At 27.5% G+C, this 13,356-nt stretch overlaps 1 protein-coding gene across 1 annotated transcript in view; it reads left to right on the top strand.

The window, feature by feature from the left end:
• LOC107441085 (alpha-1,3-mannosyl-glycoprotein 4-beta-N-acetylglucosaminyltransferase B) overlaps positions 1 to 13,356 on the top strand; it is a 74,100-nt gene that overhangs the window by 49,289 nt on the left and 11,455 nt on the right. Inside the window, exons 7-10 of the mRNA XM_087165615.1 lie at positions 156 to 276; positions 1,538 to 1,668; positions 5,212 to 5,319; positions 6,472 to 6,665. Of these exons, the coding sequence (XP_087021741.1) occupies positions 156 to 276; positions 1,538 to 1,668; positions 5,212 to 5,319; positions 6,472 to 6,665 (554 nt within the window). The remainder of the gene's footprint in view (positions 1 to 155; positions 277 to 1,537; positions 1,669 to 5,211; positions 5,320 to 6,471; positions 6,666 to 13,356) is intronic.

The following is a 13,356-nucleotide window of genomic DNA, read 5'->3' as shown; positions in this document are numbered from 1 at the left end:
AATTAGCAAAAAGTAAATAAAAATACTTATTTTATGATACTGCATTCTATTTATTTCACAAGTTACAATTCAAATACCAATCATCAAACATTTCAAAACTCTTGATTTCGAAATGTGATGATTTGCTGATTGCCTTATTTCAATACATTATTCAGATGGAAGACGATATTTTGACTAAACCGCATTACTTGACGATCATGAAAAACTTTGCCTTCAAGAAACTAAGAGAGAACAAAGACTGGATCATTCTGGACTTTTGCCAACTAGGTTTTATAGGTAAGCCCCCCTTCATATTCTTTTATTCTCTGTTATCTCTCCCCTCTTCCCTAGACAGAATCCCCGAAATATCGATCGCCTCGCCAAGTATAAAATTCTCTTTTCCAATTTCAAGGTTTGAATTATACACGTTTTGAATGCTCTAGCGGTAGCCAAAGAATCTTCTCAAAGTTCCCCTTTTAGCTGGAAATGGGGCTGTCTTCAGGAAAATCAGATGATAGAATCTCTTTTCTCTCTTCTTAATCGTCCAATGCATGGAAACGGGAAAAAAAGAGAATTGCGCCAGAGTTCGGGAAAACTGTTCTCTTAAGATAGCCTTCGTAAACTTAAAGGAATTTCTCGTTCTACTTTGAGAACTTTTAAAAGGATGAAAAAAGTCACTTTAAAGGATTATGTAGCAAAACTTTAAATATTCAATCTTTTCGTCTTTTAAGCCTTTCAATATTTTAAGACTTAATGTAATGTTTACTGTAAAAGTAATGACAATATCAACATTATCCGGATTAAGCGGCAGCTTTTACGATGGTTTAAAGTATAAAATCTAATGGAATATTTCCCGTGGGAAACTTCATTTTAAATTTTTTTTTGTCTTCATGATGTAATCTTAGAATGTTAGTTTATTAACAAATATTTTTGCAGCAAAAATAAAACCAAATAAATATAAATTAATCATAAGTTACGACCTATTAAAATAGATTTTAATACCTGCGTAAAAGCAAAATTTTTATACAGTGAAACATTATTTGATCTTTTCGTTAAGACGTTCAATATCTTGAGAAATACTGTAACTGTAACCTGTAATTGTAATAATTTTTACTTTAAGATGAATGACAATATAAACATTGCCAACAATAAGCGGTGGCTTTATGCATTTAAAAGTGTAACATTTAATCTAACATTTCTTATGAGTTGCTTTTATTTAACATTGCTTGGTAATAATAATGTAGTAATTTAACTATCCCATATAAAAATGATTTTTAAGTAACACAAATTAATTCTAAGTGAAAACACAGTTTACGAAAGTAGATCGGAATTCCTAACTGTATCCTAAATATACTCTCTAAAATAACGGAGATAACACACACGCTTAAATAAGGAAAAGTTCCAAAGATGAAAGTTCAACTTTGCTGGTAATAATATATTCTATAAAAATTTTATTATTATTGAAACAAGTTTCATAACTTATATACTTTCGATCTTTTTATATTGGAATTTAGATAATTTAAGTATGTAAATCGTAAGGTGGTCATTATTCTTTCAGGTAAGATGTTTAAGGCTGTGGATTTGTCAAAGCTTGTAACGTTTTTCGCCATATTTCACAACGATAAGCCCGTGGATTGGCTGCTTGACCACATGATACAAACGAAAGTTTGCCGCTTTGATCGAGACAGTGTATGTATAAAATGTAAATCCAATATTTATATTTAGCTTTAACTACTTATTTTCTTAACTGAATGTGAGTTTTGATATGTCTAAAGATCTAAGATAAAGTCTGATTATTGCGCTTTATTTAATTGCCACTGAAAAGATTAAAACTAGCAACAAACTCAACCTCCTGGCTAAATTGATAAAAATAAGCTAAACATTCCACAAATGAACATTCAATGTATCTAATATACAAAATAGAAAATAACACTGAGGACATTCATTTTTTTGTTTTCTATTGTTATTATTTTCTATTGCTTATTATTTTTTGAATTTTATTTTTGACAGACCTTGGATATTTTACGTCACAGATTTCAAATCTCCAATCAATTTCTCTCTCCAAGCTACAGTTTTTAACTTTTCCGATGACATTTTTAGTCTATTTCTTTATGGAAATGTACAAGTTTTAAAACGTTATACATAGCAGATTTTCGCATAAATGGTGCAAAAAACTTCTAAAGGAGTTAAAACACATTTTCAAGACTGATTCTGCATAGGAACCCATGCACGTAAATGTCATCATACGCCGCTAGGAGTGCCTCCCCTATTTTAAGCTGTTTCTGAACAGGTCTTAATGAGAAAGAGCCCCTAGTCGCATACTATGGAACTTAGGCCGGGATAGCCTGGTAGATAGGGGGCTGCGCCCATGTCCAAGAGTTCGCGGGTTCGATCCCCGCCGGCCGAAAGCTCCCCTTGTAGTAAATAGTAACTGATGCACGCTAAATCTGTCGAGTCGCAAAGTTCTCCATGTTCCCATAACAAACCAATAACTGTGGGGGTACTGATCCAGGAGTTTCTTTGTCTTCTGGATAGGTTCAAAATTACAAGGCCACGGCGGTGAACATAGTACGTGGCGTAGTAGTCGTAAACCCAAAAATTGGGTCAGCTGTTCAACGACGGATATAAAATATAAAGAAAATACTATGTAATTTCTGGACATGGTTTTTTATGCAACTTTGATTCTGATGATGTGCCTTATCTCCCCTGAAAGTTCGTCGCGATAGTTACGCGATCTCCATTATATATAACGCTTACATTTCAATTAAAAATAGACTAAAAATATAATTTCAAAAAATCTCTAGCTTTAAGAGCAGAAAGAAATTTTCAGATTAAGCATCCCCACACACGAATTAGGTAAGATGAAATGCCTGTATGAATGCAGCAAAAAATTTGTTTCTTAGTGTCTTTTTATGCGTTTAATTCATTTTAAAAGTTTTGAGCAATAAAGAACTTTAAATAAATTTCAAATACAATTTTGGTTGCCTGTTTTTTAAATTTTGTTGAAATATTATTTTCGCATTTGTTTTTTATGTCAAAATATAGCCAATTGCAAAAAGACACGATAAATGCTCGTGGGAGATTTAAGAAAGCAAAAAAAAAATTATTCCATATAGCGTGCTAGTCAGAAATTAATGTACGATTAGAGTGCGAAATCGAAACATTAAATAAATATTAGCATAACCTAGTTTTATTAAAATTTTACTTTACTATATTCAATATTTTACTTTGTTCTATTAAAGACACTGACGGTGAAAAATTGCGTAATTTAAAATTGCTAAAGATGGGTAATGATGATAACTGATAAAAATAATATCAAACATCATTAATAACTTACTAGAAAACAATAAAATTTTAATTTAAAATGAGATTTTAAAGTTTATTACAAGAATTTTAATATCTAGAGCATTTAGAACTTTTAAAATTATGTTCATAATTAAAATATTCTATAATTCTCAAAAGACAAATATTTATCTCTCCTGAAAATCGAACACTTGCAGCTTCCAGGCATTGCATTTAATGAAGATATAAAGTATGTAATAACTTAGAAAGAATTAGATTGCAAGTTTCAAAATAACTGGATAAGATAGGCATGAAAAGTGCTTAAAACTCCCTGAAGTTATATCTGTGCTCATCGTAGTGTAACTAAGTAAGAAGCACGTGATATGTTTCCAACTCCATGTGAATATCTTTGCTTAATAGAAATATTATGAATAAGCTTATGGCATTATGTTAAAGCTGCTTGTTAGGTTTATCTAACATTTAATGCATCAAATTAAAGGACTTATTTTTCCACTAGTAGTGCTTTTTATTCACCTATATTTCTTCGACTAAATGTTTTATATTATCACTAAAAAAGGTAGGAAAATTAATAAATTGTTTTAATGCGACTTTCCTCCAAGAAGTCAAAATTCATTATAAGATAAAATTATTTATTTATATTAAGAAAAAAAAGCATAATTTTTTTATTGATTTGGATAAACAATTTAGACTGATGTTATGATGTTACCTAAAAAATAAGTAATTTTAAGAAAAGACAGTAGTATAATATAATATGATATATTTATATATAATATAATGATATATTCCATAAATGTACCCAGTTGCAAAGAACTAAGTAGTTTCTGGGCCTAGTTGTTGCAATAAAATACAGGTTGTTCAATCATATTAGATGAAAAAACGGTTCATAAACGGTTTTTCTCAAAGCCAGCAGTTTAAATATCATCTTATTTATTATTATTTGTCTGTTTTGTTTGAGTATGGTAAAATATGAATTAATTAAGCTGATATTTAACCATTTTTTTTTCGAGACATTTTTGACAATGTGAGATTTTATACGCATTTTCTCATTAAAATAATTTTATTTTATAACTGACCTTTCTAATATTTGTTAGAAATCGTATTTTGTGTAATTCCATGGATATCGCTTCAAATAGTGATTAATGTGGTTTAAAGAACAGGGGACAGAATAAAACTATTTTTCTTAAAAATCATGAAGTGGGTCCATGAATGACCATGGGTAAAAACAAAGCTTTTAAACTTTGAAAATTGTTTGGGCAATGAGTCTATTTCTGGATATTATAAACATTTCGTTCACATGTTAAAAAGAAAAACGTTTGACATATATTTTTAAAAAAAATATGGATAGAAGACTTAGTAATGGGCCATAACGTTCCCCTTCCACCATGAGGAATTGTAAGAAAATATGGCATTTATTTCATAAGCTTCATTACAATTCTATAATTTCTTAAAGATTTGTGCTTAACCTGCTAATTTTTGGCCATATATACGTAATTTAAACGGATGCCCATGATATTCAAGCGGAAAAATTTCCTAAAAAGATTTACGAGCAATTTTGAGACCGTTGCTTAAGCCTTAATTTTAATCTAATGAGAAAGAATAATATGTTTCTGAAAAGTTTGAAATGAATACAGGTACGCTTTTAAACTAATTTCAAAGTTAACATAAAATAAAATGAGAAATTACATCTTAAATCAAAAAAACCAATGAGGCAAAGTTTGACTAACTGAAATATAGATTTTAAATTCTTATTTTATAAACGAGATTTGTCACTTTTATGATTTCAAACAAATTTATAACATATAGTAGAAACATCAATAATTGACAAATTTATTAAATATTTTTTGTTAATATATTATTTATCTAGTAATAATTTTTTTTTTATAAAGGATGTGAATTGTGAAAGAAATTTAATTTTTTTTTCTGTTGCAGAAAGATTGCAGAAAACAAAAAGACAATGTTTGGATACACTATAGGCCTTCTTTATTTCAGCATGTTGGTACGCATTCATCCTTGAAAGGCAAAGTTCAAAAACTAACGGTAGGTTTATGCATTGTGTACAGTACGTCTACAAAAGTATGCTCCAGTTATAAGTTAAAAAAATAATCAACTGTAATCGTTTTAAAGTATTAATTTAAAGTCCGAATTAATGAGTTTCTCTAACACTTTTATGTAAGAGTGTTATCGAGTATAATTTGTGTTTTTCCAGCATTGAGAATCTCAAACGCAAAATAGCGAATTACTATCGAGACCGTCATGTGTTCCGCTATTAGCAAAGTGTGAAGTTGTAGTTTCAGTTAATCATGCGTACCGTTTAAAGCTTAGTTTTTATCACACTCTGTGACCAAAACGTAAATCGATTATTATTATTATTATTCAAAACCATTATTGTACTGGTTATTTGAAACCATTGAATGTTTGGATTAATTTTTTTGGTTATTTTAATTATTTGCGAGAGTTAAGAAAAAAAATTGAAAAGTTAAATGCAATAATTATTTAGACTTTGTTAACCAAATTGTGGGCTAAAAATTCTATAGGTAGAATTTATGATGTATAACTAATGGTGCGAGCATTGAACATTAGTGAGAAAAACAACATCAGTTTATCTTTAATTGGATGAAATTTTTTTTGTAAATAAAACAGTTCTAATATATTTTTAATTGATCTCTCTCATAATAATACCTAATCTTATTCACAAAGAAGTTCATCAGCAATTTCGATGGAATTGTTCCTCATTTAAGTTGATCAGACTAACGGCAAGAAAGAAGGGATTTCTCTTAAAAAACATAAATTGAAATATAAATGAAATTAAACATTTTAAAGTTAGAGAAAACTGTGTGAGCAATTTGACCACAGACATTAAAACTATTTGTAAAAATCTGGGAACGCTTCTGGAGTTTGGCTAACATCAGCGAGTAAGCACAAAACTTCATCATTTGAAACAAATTGCAATGATGTTTTATTATTTATAGTCTTATATGTTCTTTGAGTATTTGAGTATTACTAAAGCAGCAATTTTCTAGGGACAAATATATCCGTATATTATACTCAATACTATTTCGAAACATCCAAAAAAAATTCTAGACGCAAATTGATTCATAAGCAAAAATGAGATGTTTTTTTTTTGTCATTCTCGCTATTCAAAATTGTTTGAGCGTTATTATATATTTTTTCCATATTCTCTTCCTCCAGGATAAGCAATTTGGAAAAACATTGACACACTACCCTCATCACAATCCAAAAGCAGTTCTGAGGACAACCTTGAAAACTTTTGGAGACCACACCCTTTCTCGTGCGTACAAAGGTGACACTTACTTCTGGGCTTTCATGCCAATGCAAGGAGATAATATAACGTTTCATTTTTCACCTCCTGTTTTAATTGAAAGGTAAGTAAAGCTCTCCTTATCACTTTGTAGTCTTTTAAAAACTATTTGTTAGAAAGTAGTCGTGTCTTTTATCATTTAGAAAAATATGAAGACACGTTCGTGACTTAAAGCACGCCCTTTTTGCTACAAAGTGAGTTTCATCGACGTGACGCCATTAAATTCTTCCCCCCGGAGTCATTTATTTATTTTTTCTTTCAATTCTTTGAAATACGAATACCGTTTTTGAGTTGTAATTTGATTTATCAAGCTAAAGTACCCTGCTGTAAATTGAAGAACATTTTTGAGGATATTCCATTTATAGGCTCTCATTGTCTCAATGTTTTGTACGTGATAATTCAAAGGCATAGTTCTGAAAAATTCAAATATATCTTTACGTTTGATGTGAAATGGAGTTTTTGAATCTGTTTAAATATTTCATTTTACTTAAAATAAACGTCAGTCATATTCAAATACACATGTAATTTTTAAAATTATAAAAATAAATTAATATGAATTTACAACAAATGTTTAGTAAAAGACTGCATTTGAGCCTCGTTAATGTTTATAGAAGGACTTTAAAAGTGTAAGTATATATGTAGGAATCATGCGGTTTCCTATACCTTTTAAAATAGCAGTTCGGTGACGTCATTACCGTATGTTGAGAATTTATTAGCGTTGAATTTACATCTAATAACCTAACATAAATAATTGAACCAAAGAAAAAAATTCCTAAAAATGGCAACAGTCTGCCCAAAACAGTTTCAGCTCCACACTGCGGCGAAAAGTTTAACTATCAGTTTTATTGATGTTTGCTTTGTTTTACTTCTATAAATCTTATAAAGTAAAAAATTATTTTAAATATTTTAATTTTCATCATTATTCTTGTTCTTATATTTATTTCACTGTTGAATTTAATACATATTAACCTGGATGAAATGCACCATTAATCCTTTTAAATTAATAAAAAAATAAATACAGAAAAGCGCTATTAATGTAGACTATTTTTTTTTCTCCATTTGTAGTAGAATTTATAATATGAAAGAACAGTGATACACAGAAGTAAACAAAAATTCGGAAAAAATACATTTTACGAATCATAGAACTAAAATGCAAAATAAAATATTTAGAGTTGATAAAAAAATTTTATGTTTTGGCATAAATGCACATTATGAAAATATTTTCTAAAACTAACATTAATTATCGCACTCCAATCTTAATTAATAATTTTAAGTGGAATGAAACAAATATAATCGTACTAAAGTAAATATAAAAAAATAAATATGAGAAATATACAACATAATGTACCATAGATTAGCAACTATTCACATCCATTGAATCACTTAAGTTTTTCCGTTTAAGTGCTGCTAGAAGGCACTATAAACAATTTTTCCAGGAGGAACTTCAAGAAACACGTCATGATTATGGCAGAGTGGATTGTCCTTAAGTTCATGAATAAAATTAATTTTTGATTAATTGTTGTTGTTGTTCATTTGCGTCGCACTGGAGCTGCACAATGGGCTATTGGCGACGGTCTGGGAAACATCCCTGAGGATGATCCGAAGACATGCCATCACAATTTTGATCCTCTGCAGAGGGGAATTTGATTAATTAGAGCTGTAAGCTAACAAATCACTCATATTTTAAAATATTAGTCAAATCATATAGAAAGCCCTTGCTTTGGCAAGTAGCCAGTGAACCGGTGGTTAGAGAGGATTTATAAGAAAACAGTTACTTCGCGTCTTCTAACTTATTTACACAAAATTTGATGTGGATTGGTTCTGAATTGTGGATTTATATGAGGTACGTACACGAATTCACACACACACAATAAACATCCAGCTTTAATAACATAGATTTTCATTTTTTTATTTAACTGACTTTTTAGCTGTTTGTACATTTTAAATACATTACTTTTTAGATTTCATAATTCACTTTGCTTAAAACCACCTCAAAAACTTTTGAAAAATACCAGCTTTCTATTTGAGCATTTTCGTTTCATTTGCTCCATCGTAATCTGCTGTGCAATTGAAAAACCAATCTGTGCTTAACCATATCTTTCGATAAAAATGCTCTAAACTATTATTAAAAACTATTTCCCTTGCCTGCCTTATCGTTGCTATCTAAGCTAAAATAAAAATTCAGAATACTGACTAAGAATTTATTTTTTAAAAAGAAATTTTTTTGGCAATATAATGCTAATCACATAAAAATGCCATTATAAATGATTCAATAAATCATTTTTGTATAAATATTTTTTGTATATTTATAAAAAAATAGGTAACTTATTTTTATTTTTTGATTTCTTATTTGCACTGCAGTATTGCATGTCTTACGTACCATATTTTGTTAAGCTTCTTACATCTACTTAACATTTAAAATTATTTTCTAAAAATTTAAAATAAAAATTTCGAAAAATTCAGACGGCATATTTAAAATATAGGTAGTTGAAATGCATTTTCAGAAAAGGCGAAGGCAAATTTGAAAAAAAACCATTACTTTTGTTATCTTGGAAACATTATTATTAAACTTTATTAAAATTGTTTTTGAATTCACCAAAATTGAAAAGTCCAAAGTCTTGTACAGCACAGTTGAAGGTAAAAAAAGTAGTTGAAGGAATAAATAGAACACACTTATTTTTTTTAAAAAAAACATTAATCTTAAATAATTTTTGCGCAATAAGCATTTTATAGTTAACAATAAGGTACGTCATTCGTATTACTTAATCATATAACTGGAAAACCTTTTTCTGTATCTAAATTTGAAATAAACTCCTAAATTTGTCCTTTATAAATTATCAAAGTAAGTTTTACAAAAATAAGTAAATAGTAGTTTCTTTTCCCAAAAATCCATTTAAACTTTTTTTTACACTTTATTAGTCCACTGATTCTAAAATATTCATTAAATTTGAACTTAGGTGGATTCCTTTTCTATCATTTATAATAAAAGAGAAAAATAATTAACGTATTCAAAATGAATGTTTATACATAAAATTTTAATTTCAATAGATGATAATATTTATCAAACTTTCAACAAAATATTATCTAATTAAGATTTAAAATAAATATCGTTAACATAACATTTCTAAAGAAACATTACATTTCTTCCTTCTCTAAAGGCTTTAATTAAATTGTTATTGATACAAATTGCAATAGATGGCGCTACAATTTCCTTCAATACAACTTCATTACTTTCCTAATCATTTATAGTTAGCGACAAATTAGAAGGTATTCTATTTCAAACATCTTGTATTTAATTCAATTCAATTATTAGCTGCAGAATTCCATAAGATTAATTTGAAGTCTAACTTATGAAACTTTAATTGGACTAGTTCTGTTCTAAGAATTGCGAAAATTAGTGATGCACTTTTACTTTAGCGTAATTTCAATATCCGGAAACCAAATAACAAACTATATTAACTAAACGCATTTTGAACTATAAACTTTTAATTTAGAAATAAATACATACTTTGGGTATAAATGTATAAATATTTGCACGTCATACTAAATTGTGAAATTTCAAGTTTGGAATAAATAAACTTTTGTAATATATTGCTTGAATAGTTCCAAACACTAAAAATTCAAAAAAATGTTTTTTATTTTATTGTTTTTTTTATGGAATTGCAAATCAATTTACTCCAAATTTCGAATTTCGCATTTAAAATTACGTAGATTATTGCAAGTAATATCATGATTTAAAAACCATTAAATTTGAATTGTTTTGCGCGTTTTCAAACTAAATCATTAAAAACAAGCACTGACAAGTAACTTTTGTTGAAAATTTTTTTTAAGGAAAACGTTTTATAGCTTCGATCATTTTTACTTCTCACTGTTACTCGGACAAGAAACACGTCAAATAAAATCTTCTATATGAGCGACATTTTTTTTAATCTACTTATTTTTTGAGAACGTAAGAATCCAAATCCATAAATGAAAAATAAATGTTTTTTTTTTTTTTACTCTAAGGATTTTTTTATTCGTTTTTCTTAATTGTCTGTTAAAATTAATTAGCATATTTAAATTGCTCCCGTTGAACCTAAAAATTACGTCTTAGTACGTGATTCAACCCCTCATCATAAGTTTCTGAAGGAGAAAAAACTTTTTTTTCGTTGCCATCTGCATTTTGTTATAAAAGCAACTGAAGAAGCATTTTCGCAGCAATTTTCCTAAAAGATTCTGCAAAAAAAATGTTCTAGGGATTCTTGATACGGAACAGTAACGGTTTGCCGCATAACTATGATTTTATTTTCGGAACGCAATTGTATACATTCTGACAGAACTTTGCTATTTATAATGCAAAGCGTCGTTGTTATTTCACTTGGTCCTACTTTTGTTTTTCCAAATAAAAAGTTGCTGAATTAAATCTGCGATGGATTCTAATTTTTAAATTGAAAAGTTATAAGGGAATCCAATAGATTTCTTAAAGTCTAAAATATAAGTTGAAAATATCTGTAATTAATAAAATCATTTTTTTTTCAAATGGTTTATCTTTTATCTTTAAAATAATTTTAAAGGAAAGTTATGGACGAAATTTTTACAATGCAAAAGTTTTTTGATTATCATGGATATTTAAAATCATCATGTGAAATAGGGAAAATTTCATTATCATGTGCATTTTTCCGAAGAAGTATGTATGGAAATTAATATAAATACTAAGCATTTTGCGTTGATTGTATTTACACTTTTTCAAATTCCAAATTAGTGTTTACTCCGAACATAATTTTTCATGTTACTGTAATATTGACAATTTTTATATAATTAATTAGCATAATATACAAAAAATTAACATAGTATAATAATTATTTAATGTTATTTTCATTACATATTCAGAATTTAGTCTTTGTCTTTATGAACTGAAATATATGCTTCCATTAAAAATGTATATATGTAAAAAAATACTTAATTAGCTGAGTAAAATAATTAAAATTAAAAACAGAAACTAACAAAACAAGAAAAGTATTTTACGTCCTCTACTACGCATTAGTTTAGTTCTTTAGAATTTATTTTTTAACTGTTTTCAATATAATCGGAAATATTTAGAATAAGGACAACTTGTACGACTATTTTCATACATAATTTTGATCTATAAATATACTACCTGATAATAAACTAGTAAAAGCAAGCTTTTTCTTTTAAAACATGCATTGTTGCCTTTTTTAATGAAAATATGTAATAAGAATAAATTCTGAAACATACATTCAATTGCATTATGATAGTTTTTTTGCTCAAATTGATTTAATTTATTTTCATTTAAAATGTAAGAAGCCATACTAAATTAATTTCAGTTATAGAAACAACACTTAGTTTTTTTTTAAATTTATCTACAAATGAAGAAGTTTAGCCGCTGATAATTAATCTGACATTTCCAATAAATTTTTTGACAAATAAACAAAGAATGTTAAGAACACTTGTTATAAAATACATTGACAGACGAAATGGAAAATAACAATTTCATTATTTAACCCAATATTATTTTTGCAGAATATTAATTTGCCACCGAAAGAATAATAAATTTAAATTATTTTCTGAGAAAAAATCGTAAACAATCATCCCGAGTTCAAATCTTAATAGCGTAGTAAAATAAATAAAATAATAAAAAATAAGCTAATAAAATAAAAGTATCAAATTTAATGTAGTTAATTTGAATTTAACTGGGATTATTTACTTTTAAAATTCTAACAATTGATTCTTTAAAAAATGCATAAAAGAAACTAAAGCTATTTTAATCTATTTTAATTATTTATAATTCAGGTACAGAACTATTTCATTTTATTCTACTTCATCAGTAGATCATATTTATGCAAATATTCTTTCAAATTAATATTCCATTGAAATTTTGTAACAAACAATCATGATGTTTTTTTATTCCAGTTATAAAAATAACACGAAGATATTTAAAGTTTTAATTCACATACAATCAATGCAGCTCAGTCAATAATATTGTGTTTGTCTAATATGCTTCAATAATTTAAGCAATACCACGAACAATTGAAAGTATAGTGTAATTATTTCTAAGTATTCTATTGATCACATAATAGTATCTATTGATCACATAAATAGTAAACAATAATTTCTTTTTTCGTGTAAATAATTTTTTCTTTCAGAAAACTAGGTCTTGATAACGAATTAGAAAAAGAATTGCAAAGTCGAATTCTTCTGCACTAAAATAGATAAAAGTCAAATCTTTGAGCATTAACAATCATCATGAATACATACGGAACACAGTCCTATTTATCAAATTTGAAAAAGAAAATAATTTTCTTGGTACATGAAATATTCAGTCAAGAAAAATGGTTCCCATTTATCAAAGCGCATCTCATTTTCGCATTCACTAATTCTTTTCAAATTTATCTTTATGAAAACTGCATCATCTTAATGAGATTGATGTTTTCACATTTTTCAAATTTTCGTCAGTACTGTTGAAAGCAAACTTCGATTTATTTAACTAATTTGTAAATATTCTCATTGAAAGTCATCAAACGAAAAACTTCTGGATAAGTCTATTTGTCATAATACAAATTAGAAATAACTAACTTATTCAAAGATTCGTATGTTTATTGACTCATCGATTTTTAAGTAAATTCTACTACCCTTTCATAGAAGTGCCTTTTATAGAAGTAAGCTTAATTTAACTTTTAAAGCAATCGATGGAGTTTATTTTAAAAGTTTAGGTGATTGCAAAGTTCGCTCAATCAATATCGTTTTATTGATTTGTA

The sequence above is a fragment of the Parasteatoda tepidariorum genome, chromosome 1 (assembly GCF_982258835.1).
Source record: "Parasteatoda tepidariorum strain Cologne lab strain chromosome 1, Ptep-v5.0, whole genome shotgun sequence".
In the NCBI taxonomy this organism is placed as follows: Eukaryota; Metazoa; Arthropoda; class Arachnida; order Araneae; family Theridiidae; genus Parasteatoda; species Parasteatoda tepidariorum.
Note: the sequence above shows the minus strand (reverse complement) of the source record. Positions and strands in the feature narration are given on the sequence as shown.